The 18,266-nt window shown below is 51.4% G+C and overlaps 2 protein-coding genes across 2 annotated transcripts in view; one reads left to right on the top strand and one right to left on the bottom strand.

Moving 5' to 3' along the window:
- The first annotated feature begins 843 nt into the window (after positions 1–843).
- LOC119531793 (cholesterol side-chain cleavage enzyme, mitochondrial) lies at positions 844–16,133 on the top strand. Its single transcript, XM_037833464.1, has 9 exons — positions 844–1,112; positions 4,212–4,367; positions 5,924–6,123; positions 7,446–7,649; positions 8,338–8,498; positions 14,060–14,226; positions 14,515–14,593; positions 15,093–15,290; positions 15,756–16,133. Exons 1-9 carry the CDS (start codon positions 844–846, stop codon positions 15,885–15,887), a joined length of 1,566 nt encoding a protein of 521 aa, XP_037689392.1. The 3' UTR covers positions 15,888–16,133.
- The window catches only part of CCDC33 (coiled-coil domain containing 33), a 113,181-nt gene continuing 110,991 nt past the window's right edge, over positions 16,077–18,266 (bottom strand). Inside the window, exons 19-20 of the mRNA XM_037833446.1 lie at positions 18,029–18,142; positions 16,077–17,110 (exon numbers count right to left, since the gene is read on the bottom strand). Of these exons, the coding sequence (XP_037689374.1) occupies positions 16,982–17,110; positions 18,029–18,142 (243 nt within the window). The 3' untranslated portion in view covers positions 16,077–16,981. The remainder of the gene's footprint in view (positions 17,111–18,028; positions 18,143–18,266) is intronic.

Consider the following 18,266-nt stretch of genomic DNA (forward strand, 5'->3'; position numbering starts at 1 on the left):
AGACAGAGGACATTTCCAGCATCCCAGAAAGTTCTCTCATGCCTCTCCCAGTCATTACTCCACATGGGAACCACTGATAACACCATAAATTAATTTTGCTGATTCTTGAACGAGATGAAAATGGGATCCAACAGTACGTATTCCTTTGAGTCTGGCTTCTTTCACTCAATATTAAATACTCAGGGGATTCAAATTTTCTTGTTTATCTTTTTTCCTCAGAGTTCTACAATGAGCAAATATGATTGTAATTTCACTACTTATTTATTTATTTACAAATAGTAGTATCATTAAAAGTAATGATAGCAATATCTGCCAATTACAAAACTTTCAGAAAATACAGGGTGTTTTTTTTTTTTCACCAGCAGAAAAAAGAAATTTAAAATTCAGAGAACTACTTAAAAAAAAGTTTATAATCACATATATAAATAGTTGGGTTACAATTCACCGCCCCAAAGCTGGCAGGGTGGCTTGGACCGCCTGTTGCACCCCTCATTACCTTCCAAGCCCATATATCCTGACCCAACCGCAGGGGCCAGCAGCTGGCTGACAGAGGCAGTGAGCCAGTATCTCAGGGGCAGGCACCAAGGACGGAGATCCAGGGTCTCCCAGTTCTTTGGGGAGCGCTCTTTGGGGACTGTAGAAATTCCAGAGTGAACCTTGCATTCTGACTCTGGGAGTGGCTGTGTGTTGACTGCAGCCAGCAGGAGGGAGGCCAAATGCCACAGCAGCTCCTTGCTTAGCCTTGAGCTGGGAGTTATAAATTTGGACGGAGGGCCAGGGCCAGAGTTGCCCCAGCAGGCACTGCTGCAGTGGAGCGGGAAGAGAGTCAGTCACGGGGACAGCATGCTGGTCAGGGGGCTCCCCCCGCGCTCTGTCCTGGTCAAAAGCTGCCAGCCGCTCCTGATCGCCTGGCGGGAGGGCCCGGGACACCCCAGGGTGCCTGCTCGAGAAGGAGCCAGCATCTCTACCCACAGCCCTCGCCCCTTCGGGGAGATCCCCTCCCCTGGTGACAACGGCTGGCTGAATCTGTACCATTTTTGGAGGGAAAAAGGCATGCACAGACTGCACTATCGCAACGTCCAGAATTTCCAGAAGTATGGTCCCATTTACAGGTAAGCTTGGCAAGGGGTGGGGGCCAGCGGGAAGGGGAGGCAGAGGGGCCTGGGCAGCCCTACTCTTTTCCCTCCTATTCCAGGCTCCTGGCTACCTTCCAATGTGATTTTCTTGAGGCCTGGGGAGGGTGGCAGATGAAGGGAAAGGCTTCCCAGTTTGTGGGTTCAGGTCCCAGGCCTGAGGTCTGGACCCTCCCAAGGCTCCCTATCCTTTACACATCCATTACCCTCAGAACACCTTGGAAGGGGGCTTTATGATCCCCACCTATGATCCTAGGGGAGATTGAGGCTCAGAGAGGTTAGGAACCTTCCCTGGTGGCCCAGCTAAGTCTCTGTTCTACTGGAGTGCAGACCTCAGCCCTCGTCCCCGTGTGGTTCCAGAGGGGCTGATTCTGTCCCTTCCGCTTGGCCTGAGTGGGGCACTTCCCTTTCCCAAGAATCTGCATGGCTTCCAGCTAGGGGGAAGGGCCTTTGGTCTTTGGCCTCTGAATTCCCAGAGCCCATGGCTCTTGTTCCTGGTTTAGCAACCTTCAGGCCATGCCTGTGTTCTTCCCTGAGAGCACAACTGAGATGACCACGGAGGTGGTGTAGGTGGTGGGTGTGGTTGGGGAGGGGGTCAAGGAGGGACGGGGGATTTTACTTTAAGCCAAAAGGTCTTTGTCAGTGCAAAGAAGTCTAGTGGGCCAGTTGTGAAAACATTCAGAATACAGGGAGCCAGGGGTAAGGGGATGGATCTGAACCTTTGACTGGCTCAGGGTGGGGTGGGGGTGGGAAGCCAGGCTTATTTTGTTGGGTTCAGCGGCTCACCAGTCAGGGTCCCCTGTTGAAGTCTAAATGGCTGTTTTATACTGCTGCTTTGGAGGCAGGGAGGGCCCCCTGGCTGAGTGCCTGGGCTGGGGAGCCTGTCCCCTCCTCTTTCTGCATTTCCTAAGCTGTCAGTGCCTCTGCCCCCAACCTCACTTCATGGTGACCTCTTTTTCTTTTTTTTCCAATTCATTTTATTGAGATATATTCACATACCATGCAGTCATACAAAATAAAGCGTACATTCGATGGTTCACAGTACCATTACATAGTTATGCATTCATCACCAGAATCAATCACTGACACCTTCATTACCACACACACAAAAATAACAAGAATAATAATTAAAGTGAAAAAGAGCAATTAAAGTAAAAAAGAACACTGGGTGCCTTTGTTTGTTTGTTTTTTCCTTCCCCCATTTTTCTACTCATCCATCCATAAACTAGACAAAGGGGAGTGTGGTCCATATGGCTTTCCCAATCCCATTGCATGGTGACCTCTTGATTGGTCACCACTTCCTCCCTCATCCTTGTTCCCGGCTTCTGATGCCCCCAGTAGGAAGAAGAAAGATTCCCTCCTTTCATCAAGCCCCTTTCTGTTCTTTGAGTCACTTTCAACTGAGCCTTGCAATGTATCCTTGAAGTGGGTGAGATTACCCCCATTTTACAGATGGGGAAACTGAGGCCTGGGGGGGGGAGAAGGGTCTTGTAACGGTCACACAACTCAACAGGGCAAAAGTCAGGGCTGGGAACCCAAATTGTCTGGCTTCCAGTTCTGTGCGCCATTGTGACACTCTTCTAGCCTGAAAACCATAAGCTTCTGAATAAATGTGAGGGATTTAAAATACAACTTTCATGGTTTTCCTTTTTTTTTTTTTCTTAATGCAAAGTTGTTCCTGTTCTTCATAGAAAAAGTTAGAAAATATAGATGAACACAAATGAAAAATTGAAATCAGTTACAATCTCAACTCTGATAACATTATATGTGCTGCTTGGTGTTGTCCCACAACAGTGTATGGAGAACTTCTTTTCCCTCTCTCTGCAGATGGAGGTGCCATATTTGTCAGCCAGTTGTTTAAAGCAGACCTTTAGCACCCACTGCCCTTTTCTTTGATTACACCCAATGCTGGAATAAATGCCATCATCATTGCCCGAGTCAGATCCTTGCTTGGGCTGGAGTCCCAGAAATGGGATTAATAATAATGGCAGTTCAAGGATTTGGCTGAGCTGGGGGATTGGGAGGGCGGAATGGAGCACTGGCTAAGGTTGTGAGGACACATGCCCGCTTGAAAAACACTGGGGGCTTTTTCCGGGAGGCCAGGGACAAGCGAAGGCCTGAGGGGCCTGGGGAGGCAAGCCTTGTGAATCCGTGGTTAAAGCAGCCCCTGCCCCTCTCTCTTTCCCCACGTGCTTGGCTTGTACCTGTGTGTTTTTATGTCTTGATATTTTGCCTTGAAGTGTATCTTGTGAAAGTCAGATGCAAGTGAGACGTAGAATTTTCTGTTGTTTCCCAACAGTCGTATTTTACTAGAGACAATCTGCAAAGTACTTTGCCAGGTAGACCCATATTTGGGGCCTGATGTTTTCTTGAGGTTTTAATAGCGACAGAGAGCTTTGCCCAGTGTCTGACTCCTGGGGCCAGAGTGGCCACTCTCAGAATTTTGATCCTGGAGTCTAGAAGAGATTGGCTGGCCCAGTAGATGGCTCTCCTAGTGAGTCACTCCCATATTGAGCTGGCTGGTGTCCTTCCACGGTGCTCGGAGTCATGCCAGTGGTGACCCGCCAGTGGGCCATGATTCTGGGCTCCATGGGTGGGTGAGAGGGTGGGGGGTGCTGAGGCCGTGGACAAAGGAAGAGTGAGTGTGGGATGGAGGGTGTGAAGGTCCATGTAAGGCTCTAGGGTGGGGTAGGGGTGGAGCTGAACCTGGATGCGTGCTGGGATATGACAGAACCGACTGTGATCGTAAGGATGAAAATAAAGTAGTCACTTAGAGACCTTATCAAGGGCCACATCTAGACAGCATCTCATACCATTTCATCCTTCAGCAACCCTGCATGATAGGCACTGTATTTCTCTCCATTGTATAGAAGAGGAAACAGACTCAGATAAGGTAAGGGACTTGCCTCAGGTCTCACGGTGAGTTGCGGAGCCAGGGTCTAGCCCCAATGCTGAATGACTCTGCAGCAACCCCCTTAACCGTAAAGTAATTGTGCTGAGACCCCCCGTCCGATTGCCCAGTATCTCCACGGCCCACTCAGATTCTTACATCCTGTCCCTTCTCCCCTGCCACTCCAGGGAGAAGCTCGGCACCATGGAGTCGGTGTTTATCATCAACCCCGAGGATGTGGCCATTCTCTTTAATTCCGAGGGTCCCAACCCGGAACGCTTTCTCGTCCCGCCCTGGGTTGCCTATCACCAGCATTACAAGAGACCCATCGGGGTCCTGTTCAAGTGAGTCCTGGGCCATCTCCCGGCAGCTGTGGGGAGGGCAGAGGTTGGGTGTGAGGGGCTGGGGCTGGGCTTGCCCTGCCTGTTCTAGCTGGGGTCTCGAGGCAATCCCTGTCATCTTCTTGCTTCCACAAAACAATGACGGTGATGTGAATGGTCCCCATAGCCTTCAGGGGACACAGATCTGCTGAAGAGCTTAGTGAGTAAGAAAAGACCTAGCAAAGTCCTCACTGACTGGTTCATTCTTTAAGTCTCACCTCATTGGCACCCACTATGTGCCAGGCCTTGTGCCAGGCACAGGGGGTACAAAGTGAGTAGGGCAGGTCCCGTCACCTTGAGTCTCTCATGGTCTAAAGGACAGTGAGAAACATGGACAAGACTGTTATGAAGTGTAGTGGGCACAATTTTCCATTCAATTGTTCTTCGAAAATTTAAAATGGGACATATCAAGTGCTGGTGAGGATGGGAAGCAACTGGAACCCTCATATGTTCCTGGTGGGACCAGTTTGGAGAGGGGTTGGACATTACCTCTTAAAGATGAATATTCACATATGACCCAGCGGTTCTGCTCTCAGGGCTATACTCCAAAGGCACTCTTGCATATGTCCCAGAGGCATGTAAGGCATGTACTAGCATGCTTACGGTAGTGTTAATACTACCAAGAACCAGGAAACCACCTAAATGTCCAGCTGGAGTGAGTGAGTCAACAGTGATATGCATGGGTCAAATGAATGGACTCTGGGTCCCACACGATATGCATTATACTTAGAAACATAATTGAGTGAAAAATGGAAGTCCCCAAAGCATGACAGCTTTTAAAAGAAGTACACATTTTCTAAAAGTATGCCTTGGAAATAAATGTAGATCAGATTTAAAAAACCAAAAACTCCACACAAAAGAAAGCAAGGGATTTGCGTGGGCATTCCCTTAGACAGGGACTAAGGTGGGCAGATCTAAGGTACTGCCATGTTCCTAGTTTTCATATCAGGTGGTGAGTTTATCATAACATTCTTATAAACAAACCATCCCAAAACAATGAAGAGGGATTTGCGTGGACTGATTTTCAAGAGTGTGCTATGAACAGAGAATTGTGATTAATTCTGGGCATCTAAGATTCACCCCTACCTCGCCCCCACCGAAGTGAGTGAGCACGGTGTGAGTGCAGAGGAGGAGGGGTAGGTCAATTTTGTCTGTGCACGGGTCAGAAAAGGTGACATCGAGGGGTCCTAAAATGGCAACAGGTGTGCCTCAGCATGGAAGGCAAGCGTGCAGCTGAGGGCCAGAAACTTACTTAAAAGGTTCTAAGAATAGGAGTTCTTGGCTTGCAGCGGCAGCAGAGGAAGTGAAAGGGGGTTGGGTTTTATTCTCTTTCACCCACTTTCTTCCCGTCTCCTCTCCCAGGCTAGAAGGAAGCAGGAAGAGCTGAGAGGCAGAGGGTGTTGGGAGGAGATGAGAGCTGGGTCCCCCTGGGTTGGGACACTCCTGGGAGAGCCGAGCCAAGCCCTTCCATGTTTGCCAGACTTGTGGCCATGGGGGCCTGAAGGCCTGTGTTTTCTCAGGAAGTCAAGAGACTGGAAGAAAGACCGGGTGGCCCTCAACCAGGAGGTGATGGCTCTGGAGGCCATCCAGAACTTCGTGCCTCTGCTGGACGCAGTGGCTCGGGACTTCGTCAGTGTCCTGCACAGGCGCATCAAGCAGCAGGGCTCCGGGAAGTTCACAGGGGACATCAGTGATGACTTGTTCCGCTTCGCCTTTGAGTGTAAGGGGCTTGCACCTGGAAGACCTGGGAGTGGGAGAACTCAGCGTCCACTCTCCCACCCTGACAGCCCGGACAGACCCTGCAGAGGCACTGGGGTTGGCTTCTGGGATGAACTGCTGGTCACAGCCTCCACCATCAGCTACCCTCTCTCATCTGGCATTCGTGCCTAGAGTGTAGGCTCCCGTTGCCACCATCCTCCAAAACCTGAGCTTGGTTCAGCCCTTCAGTCAGCAAGTCTCCCTCTCCTGGAACACAGACCTTGGAAGTCTGTGAGGGGAGGTGTTTTAGTTTCCCAGCTGCTCAAACAAATACCATACAATGGGTTGGCTCAACAACAGGAATGTACTGGCTCAAGGTTTCAGAGTCTAGAAGGCTTTCTTCCTCCTGGGGCTGGCAATCTTTGGGGTTCCTTGGCTTCTCTATCACATGGCAATGCATGTGGCAGTGTCTTCTCCTTTCTGCTCTGGGTTCTGCTGACTTCCAGCTTCTGGCTGCTCCCAGTGGCTTCCCTCTCCCTGTGACTTTCTCTCTGCTTATAAAGGATCCCATAATCTCGACTGGAGCCCAGCCTGATTCAGTAGGGCCACACCTTACTGACGTAGCACTCTGAAGGGATCTTACTTACAATGGGTCCACACCCACAGAATGCGGACCAAGACTAAGAACATGTCCAAACTGGGGTTCACCGTCCACAGCAGGTGACGTTTGAGTGGTTAATCTGAGTTGGGTATTGAGGAATAGGTGAAAATTATCCAGATGGGGTAAAGCAATGGGAATGGCACTGGTCATTGCAGGAGATTTGGTATGCAATCAGGATTCAAATTTTTGACCCAATAGGGAGAAAAACTTGGGGTTGTTGTGACTTCTTAAGTCCAGGCAACTTGTATCTTGGATGGCCAATTACCCAGGGATTTGTGTTCCCCAGTCTCCAACGTGACCTGTTCCAGAAAGTATTTAGCTAATTCATTCATTTACAGATGTGGAAACTCTCTTTCTAGGAGGAAAGCCCGGGGGCTGCTGGAGTTGCTGGTAGGAGGGTCAGGAGTGCAGTTCCATCCTTGGGCCCTCTTCTGGCTCTGCTGGAGACTCTGCTTCCCACCCACATGACTCCCATGAAGGGCCTGGGTGGTTGCCAGAAGGGCAGCTTTCCTCAGACTTGCTCTTTCAGTCCTTTGAGATTCAGACCTCAATTTCTTTACTGGATGCAAGATATCCCATATGTTAAGAGGGTGGGGTAGGTGGGGGGCCTTGGGAGCTGAGACGCTCGGGTGTCTGGGGTGGAGGGGATCCTCATCCTCTGCCTCCCACCCCTCCACCCCCAGCCATCTCCAATGTTGTATTTGGGGAGCGCCTGGGGATGCTGGAGGAGATGGTGGACCCTGAGGCCCAGCAATTCATCGACGCCGTATACAAGATGTTCCACACCAGTGTGCCCATGCTCAGCTTTCCCCCAGACCTGTTCCGCCTGCTCAGGACCAAGACCTGGAGGGACCACGCGGCTGCGTGGGACATTATTTTCAATAAAGGTAAGGGCTCTTCTGGCTGACCTCTGGGCAACCAAGCATGGGGATTGGGAGAGCCACAGCAGGTAGGAAACTGGGGCCTGGCAGGGAGAGCAAGAGTCAGCTGGAAGCCCCAGGTCTGCACCTGCTGCTTTGTCCCAAGTTGACTTGCCATGTAGGTAACCTGGCATCTGGTGGGCAGGGGTGGGCTCCAGGCATGCCCTGGAACCCCTGGAGATGGTGGCCGGGTCCTGCCTGTTGGGAATGATTAGAGTTTTCTGGAGAAGGAGGATCAGAGGCATCCATCAAATTCCTCAGAGTGGTCCAGGATCTCCAGAGGGTTAAGGAGCAATGTCTCGACCCAGCTGTGCTTGGTAACAAGAGACCAGGACTCGGATGAGAGAGAGAGTGGGTGAGGCTGGGTGGAGGGGCTGACTGGGTGGTGGCGACCGTCCAGACCAGAGTCAAATCCCACCTCCGCCCCTACCCCCAAGGAACCGCGAGCAAGTAACTCATGTCCCTGGGCCTCGATGTCCTAATCACTTACCCCATAGAGCTGTGGGCAAGACTTAAATGGAAAAGCAGATCTGAAGGGCTTAGTACAAAGCAAGTGCCCAGGAAAGTGGCAGCTTAAAAAGCACAAAGATCACCCTCCTTCCCCTCTCCAACCTGCAGGGAACCTCACTCTTATTTCTTTCCTCCTGCCCCACAGCTGAAAAATACACCCAGAAATTCTACTGGGATTTGAGACAGCGAAGAGACTTCGGCAACAATTACCCTGGTGTACTCTACCGCCTCCTGGGAAATAACAAGCTTCCCTTTGAGGACATCAAGGCCAACATCACGGAGATGCTGGCGGGAGGTGTGGACACGGTGAGGTTGGGCAGGGGCAGGGCCAGTGCCCACCTGGGCCCACGTGCCCTCCCCCACCAGGCTGCCTCGGCGTCTGGAACCCACTATTTCAGGGCTTTCTATCCACGTGTGGTGCATCCCTCTTTCCTGGCTCCATTTCCTAAATACAAGTCTCCTAGGAGAGTGAGGTCAAAGTCAGGTCATCCACAGGCCATGATCGGGGCTCCTCAGCCATTTTTCCTTTGCCCGTGAGAAGGGGCGAGGCCTGGGTTCTCCATGGAGTCTTCAAGAGGACAGATTCCTCTGGAGTCCCGCTCTGTGGAGGACCAGCACGTGGAGAACTAGATCCTTCCAGTCACAGGTCCCTAGTCTCTGAGTGGAAGACACAGCTCGTTCAGATCCGGGGAGGCAGGGAGAACCTCAGGAGGCTGGGGAGGCCAGTGGGATTTGCCCTGGGTTCTGCCCTCCAGGGTCATTTTGCTGTCTCCCATCCTCTGCCTTCCAGACCTCAGCCCTCCACGGTATCTATGTATTAGTTACCTGTGGCTGCACTGACAAATCACCACAGACCAAGTGGCTTGAAGAAAAAAGAAATATATTCTCTCATAGCTTTGGAGAACAAAAGGAGCAGAGCTAGGTTCCCTCTAAAGACTCTGGGGGGAGATCCTTCGCAGCCTCTTCCAGCTTCTGGTGGCTCCAGGTGTTGTGTGGCTTGTGGCTGCATCAGTTAGTCTCCACCTCTGTCTTCACATGGCCTTCTTCGCTGTGTCTTTTCTCTTCTGTCTCTCACAAGGATCCTGGTTATTGGATTGAGGACCCACTTGGGTAATCCAGGATGATCTCAGCTCGAGATCCTTCATCTAACTGTATCTGCAAAAACTCTTTTTCCAAATAAGATTACACTCACAGGTTCTGGGGTTTGGACATGGACATATATATATTTTTTAACTTTTAATTTTGAAGTACTTTCACACCCCAGCCCCTCAATACATTTGTCACATTTGCCATTTCATTCTATCTATTCACCTATCAATCCATTGATCTAGATATCCATCTGCCAAGCTATCCATTTTTCTATTTATCAATCCATTTTCTGAAGACTTGAGTGTAGGTTATATACATCATGCTCTTTGAACACTTAATCCTGCCTTGTACCTTTCCTAAGAACAAGGATATCAACTTATCTAACCACCTGTTCCAATTTGCTAATGCTGCCATTATGCAAAACACCAGAAATGGTTTGGCTTTTATAAAGGGGGTTTATTTGGTTATAAAGTTACAGTCTTAAGTCCACATACTGTCCAAAGTAAGGCATCAACAATAGGGCGCTTCACTGGAGAACACTGGTGGCTTCCAGAAAACCTCTGTTAGCTGGGAAGTCATGTGGCTGGCGTCTGCTCTGGGGTTCTGCTTTTAAAATGGCTTTCTCCCAGGACGTTCCTCTCTAGGTGTCTGGAGATGTTCTCTTAGTTTCTCCCAGGCAAACTCTGGGCTAGCAAAAGTCTGCTTTCAATGACCATCTCCAAAATGTCTATCTTGGCTGCAGCACCGAGCTCCTTCTGTCTGAGCTCTTATAGGGCTCCAGTGATTTAATTAAGACCCACGCTCAATGGGTGGGGCCACACCTCCATGGAAATAATCTAATCAAAGCTATTACCCACAGTTGGGTGGGTCACATCTCCATGGAAACAACCTAATCCAAAGATTCCAACCTAATCAACACCAATAGTCTGCCTCCACAAGATTTCATTAAAGAACGTGGCATTTTGGGGGACATAATACATCCAAACCAGCAAACCACCTTAAGTGCAGTTATCAAGTTCTAGAAATTTGATGTTGATATAAAGCTTACAGTCTATATTCTGACTTTTTCATCTGTCCCAATGATATCCTTTTGCATCTTGTCTCCTTCCTTATTAGATCCTGCCAAGATTGCATATTATATTTAATCGTCGTTTCTTTAGTTGCTCTTTCTTCCTTTTTTTAACTGTGGGAACATATATACAACACAAACTTTCACATCTTAGCTACTCTCAAGCATACCATTCAGTGGGATTAATCCCATTCACAATATTTCGCTACCATCTTCATCTTCTATTACTAAAACTTTCCCATCTTGCCAAAGGGAAACCCTACACCCATCATGCATTAACTCCCCATTTTCCCTGCCTCCTGTCTCTGGCAACCTACACTCTAAATTCTGTCTCTGTGAGCTTGCATATTCTCTTGATATTTTCTTTCTAGTTACCATGGTGCCTGGCTTAACTTTAACATTGTAAATCCGTAACAATCTCATTTATTTTGACACCAACTTAATTTCAATAGTATATACAATCTGCTGTTGAATACCTCTAGGGAGTTTTTAATTTCTGTTACCGTGGTCTTCAGCTGTGTTTGGTTTCTTTTTTATAATTTCCATCTCTCTATTGATTTTCTTTGTGTTTGTCTATGGTTTTCCTGATTTCCTTTATTTCTTTGAGAACCCTGTCTGGAAAACAAAATAAGATAATACATGCCATTTGATTGTCCAGGGTTTTCTAATGTTTATTCAACTCCTTTAGTTCTTTAGTTCTTTGTCCATGTTTTTCTTTAGTTCTTTGAGCACATTTAGGACCATTTGTTTAAAATCTTTGGTATGTCCCAGGTCTGCTCTTTCTCACTGATGATTACTAACGCTTCAATTTTCTTCTTTGCCTGGGTCATCACATCCTGTTTCTTTTTATGTTCTGTAATCTTTTGTTGAAATGTGGACATTTAGATATTTTAATGTACCTCTGGAATTTAGATTCTGAAGATCTGTTCTTAAGCTTGCATCCAGCTAGTGTTATGTTGGAGCTTTCCTTGAATACCAGGAGGTAACCTTTAAAAGAAGGAAAAAAAGAGAAAACACTTTTCCTGGTCTCCCAGTGTTTGCTGATTGACCTGGGTGACTGTTCTCCTTCAGAGCTTATACATACAATGGGTCTGGAGAACCGTTCCAGAATGAAGTATAGGGGTCTCCCTGGTCCTTTCTGTGCACGCATGTTATCTTGAGCATGGGCCATGGCTCTATAAATTCCCCTGTTTACAGGGCTCTGAATGTCCCCTCTTCCCTAGGAAAGAGTTTCTTTACCATCCTGCGCAGTGCACCCTTTGCCAGCTATCCTTTCCCCAGGCAGCCATGACTTGCCTGCTCCCCTGTAGGGTCGTGTAGGAGAGCTCTGTGGGCTGCCTTCTACACGCAGGGCAAGTTCTGGGGTGGTGAGCCAGTGAGTAGCATCCTGGTTCATTGCCTCAGGCCACCACCAGAGAGATGGGGCCACACATACATGCTCCCAGTGTGTGCACAAGGGTTCCTCTGCTCCCTCCAGAACCGGGACCAGGACTGCTCTGGGAGCCAGTGAGGGGTGCGGGAGGGGCCCAGCAGGCTCCCTGAGGTCCCACGTCCCACCTCTGTCAAGTAACCTTGTTCTTGATTCGGTGCTGGCCCTGTAACTGCAGTCCTTTCACTGTTTTCTGGAGCTTTGAGAAAGACGTTTCTGCCTGTTTTTGCTGGTTGTTCATCGTTTCTGTGGTGGGATGGAGCCCTGAAGTGTCTCACTCCGTTGTCCTGATCAAGGCTGGCTTGTCTTTTCTGAGTTCGCCCTTCACCCACCATGGTGCCCCTGGCGCCTGAAGGTGTCCTCTCTGGGGTCTCCCCCATGCTCTCCCCGCAGCCAGTGCCCGTACCCTGGAAACTTGCCTTCCTGAACGTATCTGTCCTGAGTGCCATCCCTTTTTCCAGTTTCTTAAACTCTTCCACGTCGATGTGATGAGGGTTAATTACCTAGTTAGTATTTGTTATTTGTTGTGACTCAGATACTGAACCAGTAAAGATGAATAAAATGGGCCTCAAGATGTCCTCAGATAGCTCAGAGAAGTGATGTGATCAGGCAACTGCTGTGCGTGGTTTCAGGGCTGGGAATAGCAGAGCGAGCGCACCGAGGACAGCCCTGCAGGTCAGGAGAATGCCCCGGAGGGGAGCTACAATTCAACTTTTGTCTTGAAAGATGTTGCCAGGAAGAAAGAGAAGGAAAAGGGAAAAGCATGTGTCAAAGCCCCGTGGACTGACAACTTTCTTTCCTATGTAACATATTCATATTATGCTTTAATGGAGGACTTTTGGTCCCTGTGACAGGCTACAGGTGGAATTGTTGGGCATGTTTTAAACATAGGTTATTGTCAGTTACCTAGAAAAGATGTCCCATAATTGCTCACTGTGCCAACAAGCTATTATTCTTAGGTAACATTTACTGATTACATACTACATGGAAGGCAGGGTTCTAAGCTTTTATTAACTCGTTGAATACTCACAGGCAGCACTTGAGGTATTATCCCCATTTTTTAGATGAAGAAACTGAGGCACAGAGAGGTTAAGTAAGTTGCTCAAGGTCACACAGCTAGTAACTTAATTAACTTTATTAAACAAGTACCTCCTGACTACCTACTTGGTGTCAGGCCTTCGAGGTACAGAGATAACTACACACGTTTGGTCTGAGTCTTGAAGAAGTACTGACTCATTTCCCAGGTGGGGAAGGGAATTCCAGGGCAGGAAACAGCGTGAGCAAGGTGTGATGGCATGAGGAAGATTTCCGGGTGTTGGAAGCTTTGAGGGTATCAGGGTCACCAGAAGTGCCAGTTGGGGGTGGGTGGGGTGGGGTCTGGAAGGTCAGCAGGCAGGGACCAGGGGTTGAGGGGCCTGCTGAGTCAGTCAGAGCCTCTGGGCTTCATCGGGGGTTGTGGGGGAGCCAGGGAAGGGCTTTACGCTGGACGTGACCGGATGACATTTGTCATTGTTGCTTCTTCTGGAAGGAAGAAGGAGGGTGCCCAAGACTTCTGGACACAAATAATGTCCCTGGTGAGATAATGTGCAACAACCCATGCCCTAGACTTTTCTCCCAGGAGGGAGAGCTGCCCCCGGCTGGGGTCTCGAGTGGGCTTAGCTTGTCATCGTTGAGGAATCTGGGACTGTGGGGGTTGACTAGGGTCACTTACACCTCCAGCGATAGGCTAAGGGTCACCACCTCTGGCTGACATTGAGAAAAGCCGGTTAATCTCAGTGCGTGCCACATGCTAATTGCACGGGTAGAAAAAGGCCTGGTGGTTCTGGTTTCCTGATCTTTGAGTCTTTCTTTAAGCTATGCTGATATAGGCAAATGCTAAGGTTTGGGGAGAGGGGTGGTTGTTTAGCAAGGCATTTTCAAAGGAACGACACAGTCCTTAGGAACACAAACACTACAGAAATAGGATTTGGCCTCGAACAGCCTCTGGAATTCTTTGGAAGAGGGCATTGGCTGTGCAGGTGATGCTTTAGTGGCTGGGGAAATGGATGGGATCCGGAGACATGAGGGATGAGGGCAGAGACATCCCTGCCTGGGAGGAGCGAAAAGGCTTCTGAACATTTGCCTTTTGAATTTGGCTTTGGCTGATGGTGGTCTCTGGAGACTGGGATGAGAGTGAGGGCAGGTTCTTGGAAGTGAAACTAAGGCATGGGTCATGGACCACAAGGGAACTGAGGAGTGACTGGCCCTCCTGGCCTTCTGCACCCCTGCCCCCGCTGCCAGACGTCCATGACGCTGCAGTGGAACCTGTACGAGATGTCACGGAACCTGAGGGTGCAGGAGATGCTGCGGGCAGAGGTGCAGGCTGCCCGGCGCCAGGCTGGGGAAGACATGAGCACGATGCTGAAGTTGGTCCCACTCCTCAAAGCCAGCATCAAGGAGACTCTGAGGCAAGTCCACCCCCACTTGGGCCCCCTCCCTGGCACTGCTGAATGCCTGGGCAGGGCCAGGGGAAAGGGTTATAAGGACCAGTTGGAGGAAGAGATGGGTGGCAGGAACTGAGAGATCTGGAGAAGACAGCTGGGAAAGAGAAGGAGGAGATAAGAGTCCAAATCTTCCCTGCAGATTTCTCTGGGGTGCTGCAGCTGGCACTGGGATGCCAGGCTAGGGGGCGGGGGTGGGAGACACCCATGTTTAGGCCCTGAGGCCATGAACTTCTGAGTGCCCTCCTCCCACAGACTCCACCCCATCTCCGTGACCCTGCAGAGATATGTTGTGAATGACCTGGTTCTTCAAGATTACAAGATTCCTGCCAAGGTAAGTGCAGTGCGAGGTAGCAGGTGCTGCCGGTCAGATGGAGGAGGCTGGGGGAAGACGGCAGCTGCAGACAGATGGCGGCTATAGGGCTTCTACCCTGCCTTTCTCCCCGGAGTGGGAGTTTGGCTGAAGGGTGGGGTGGTGGGTACACAGGGCAGCCCTCTCTGGAATGTTGCTGGTTCCTGGGCCACAGGCTGCCTGGTCTCTGGGAGTTGTCGGGGCCTGCAGACAGGGCAGGACAATCCCTCAGGCCGTCCCGAGCCTTGTGTCTTCAGCCAACCCTGGATCCCACTGGATGTGGGGCCAGGGACACCAACCCCACTGGATGGGTGAGGCTCAGGGAGGGGCAGGGACTTGTTCAAGGTTATGCAGTGGGCAGAGTGTCCTGTCCTGGATAGCCGGGCAGCCACGCTGGGGCACAGGTGTGGGGTTGGGAGAGCAAGGGGGTGGGCAAGCTGGGAGGTGGGGCCTACTCAGCCTCCGCCCATCCTGCCCCCAGACCTTGGTGCAGGTGGCCACCTATGCCATGGGCCGAGACCCCACCTTCTTCAACAACCCGGAGAGTTTTGATCCAAGCCGATGGCTGGACAGAAACAAGGACGCCATTCACTTCCGGAACCTGGGCTTCGGCTGGGGTGTGCGGCAGTGTGTGGGCCGCCGCGTTGCCGAGCTCGAGATGACCATCCTCCTCATCCATGTGAGTGCGGCCTGGGACACCCAGGCACCTTAGGCTGGTTCCAGCCCCTAATGAGGGCCCCAACCCTCCTATTCGCTCTCTGCCCAGAGCCCAGGGGGCCTGGGCGGGCTACATCTGCCCCCAGTTACTTGCCCCATCCTTCCGCCCAGCCCCTCGCTGTGTCCTCTTTTGGGCTAAACCCTTTATTAGCTCTTGGAGCCCTGGCCATCCGTTCCCCAGTGGTGGGGGTGGGAAGAGGATGGGGTGAGGTGGGGTTTTGTAGAAACTAGTTAAGGTCAAGGCCTAAACCACAGGAACAAAGCACTAATGGTGGGTTTCCAGGCGCTGTGGAGGTTAAATGAGGAGCAGGCATCAAACTCCTGGGAGTGACTCCATCTCAGGGACAGCCCCCAAGGGAGCTGAGCCCTGGCCCAGGGGAACAGACCCTCCCCTCCTCTGTCCTAAGCCCACCACCCCCTCTCTCAGATGCTGGAGAACTTCAGAATTGAAATCCAACATCTCCGTGATGTGGGCACCACCTTCAACCTCATCCTGATGCCAGATAAGCCCATCTTCTTCACCTTCCGATCCCTCAACCAGGACCCCCCCAGAGCGTGACCAGAGCGGGTGGGCACGGCTCTCCTGCAGGTACAGGGCCTCCAGCGGCGGTGCGGAGGAAGGCCCAGTGGCGTGGGGGCCGCGGGGGTCTCTGCATCTTCAGTCCTCTGCTCCCCAGCCCTGCCCCTTCCCGTCCAGCTCTGACCAGGAGGAAGCAGCCAAGCAGGTAGATTTGGCTCTCAGGGCTCGACTTCCTCAGCTCAGCCGAGATACTCCGCTTTCACCCAACTTCTTCTCCCTGCTTGCCCACCCCATGAAGACAATAAACAACTGAACTGTGTAAATTGTTTTAATTTACATCCAACTGTGAAGGTGGCTGCTGACCCTGGGTCCACAGCCCATGTGGGGCCTGAATGGGGGCCCCAAGGCATCCACATTTGAAGCCCTTTTTTGCCATGACCCACAAGGCTTCTTGCCACTGAGCCAGGAGCTACTGAGCGTCAGGCAGAGTGACCGAGGAGCTGGCCAAGTGGCCTTCTGGGCCTTCCGGGTGGGCTCTGCTTGGGCTGAACCCTGGTGGGGTCCCTGTGGGGTCAGGAGAGCTTCCTGCCAAGGCCTAGCCAGACTCTTGGGTATGACCAGGGTGGGCGAGGAACTGTGTGGCTGAGGGGCTGGTGCAGGTGACTGGCCCTGGGGGTGACAGGCCAGCACAAGCTTCCTCTACCCGGGCTGGCCCTCCTCTGGCCTTGCCACAGGCCTCGACTACCTGCTCCAGGGGGACGTGCCCACCTGTGCATGCTCTGCAGCAGTCTCTGGTGCATGATTTGGATGGCCTGGCACTGGTCCCAGTGTCTGCCCCTTTCACCCCCTCTGAGTTTCAGAACTTCTGGCCCAAGCAGGTGCCAGATGCTCCCTGGCCCTCGGTTACCCAAAGTCTAAGTCCTGCATGTCTCCTGGGACAGATAGGGAGCTACAGGGCTGCAGCAGGGGACCAGGCCCCGAGTGGGGTCTGGGAATAGGAAGGTGGGGTCCCTAGACTGCCTTGCTCCAGGAAAGAGGCGAATGCTCAGTGAGCTACAGAATTTAATAAAGACATTTTTAAGGGGTAGGGATGAGACTTCCCAGCACACAGGGAGGGAGGCCTGCTCCGGTGCTCAGGTCTGCTGGGATTTAGAGATCTCCTTCTGGGAGTCCGAGGGTTTATTGGGATAAATCTCTGAGCTGGGTGGCAATGGGTCCAGCTTTGAGGGTCGCCTGTGGTCCTTGGAGTGGGTCAGGGAGCTCTGTGGTGTGCAAAGTGAGGGCAGGTGAGTGCACCTGGTCCCGGGGGGGAGAGACCTGCCTAAGGGCATCTGGCTTGGCCAAGCCATGCCTCAGAGGATACAAAATCCCTTGGGCCATGACTTCTCAAAGATTTCAAAACCCATCTAAACCACTGTGGGCCACAGCTAATTTCTCCAAGAATCCAGAGGGCTCAGCAGGTGGTTTGCAAAGGTAGCCTGTATTGCTTGTCAGTCCCGTCACCCTTTTCAGTCCTCTTCCAGGAGCCCTGGAGCCTCCAGCCATGAACAAAAGGCTGATTGTTCAAGAGCAGGGGAAATCAGGGTCTTTGCTTTGGGGCACTGGGTAGCCCTGGGCTGAGCTACAAGAGCAGTTGTGAGCAGGCCGTTTTGGTCTTGGGCAGCCGGCAATATTTATCTCTGCAATATGCTCCCATCCCCAGCAGGATTGGCATGTCATATGGGAAACTGTCTACAGCATTGCAGTCACTCAAGAAGGGTGCGCTAATGGATGACTCTTAGGCATGGTGGAGTTGGATAAGGGTCTTCCTAGTGGGTAGGCTACAAGCTACTCTGCCTGTGACTAAAGCCAGCTCTAAGGTTGCAATAAGGACCATTCTAGAAATGCCCATGTGAGCTTCCCTACATCCATAGCCATCACCTCCTGACTCTTGAAGGTGGGTAGCATCGCTGTGGGGTAGCCTCAGCAGGGGTTTTCTGTTTTCCTCCAGGAGGTAGGGAAATTGAGATGGAGCCAGGGCTTTGTTTGGTACAGAGCAGGAACTGGATCCCCAGTCTATGACTCAGCCTAGGAGCTGGTCCTCTGGATGGTTTTTCTCAGGGCACATTGAAATGCGGGGCGGGGAGGCCTCCAGCCCCAATCCCTGAGCCCCAAGGAGCTCCTCTGGAGGGTTCACTCACAGGCAGGTCTGCGGGGATGGTATTGGAGGGATGCCCGAAGCCGTACTCCTGCTCCTGCAGCCGAGTGGCCAAGTCCTGCTTCTCTCGTCCCCAGCGTCGAGCTGAGTCCTCTAACTGTAGACATCAAGCAAAACAGATGGAGGACCAGTGGGCAGCAGGGCCCACCCTGAAAGCTGGGACAACCAGGGCCTGAGTCTGCTCTCTGGGCTTGACATCATCCCAAGAGACCTCAAGGGTG

Source organism: Choloepus didactylus, chromosome 4 (genome assembly GCF_015220235.1).
Source record: "Choloepus didactylus isolate mChoDid1 chromosome 4, mChoDid1.pri, whole genome shotgun sequence".
Taxonomy (NCBI): Eukaryota; Metazoa; Chordata; class Mammalia; order Pilosa; family Megalonychidae; genus Choloepus; species Choloepus didactylus.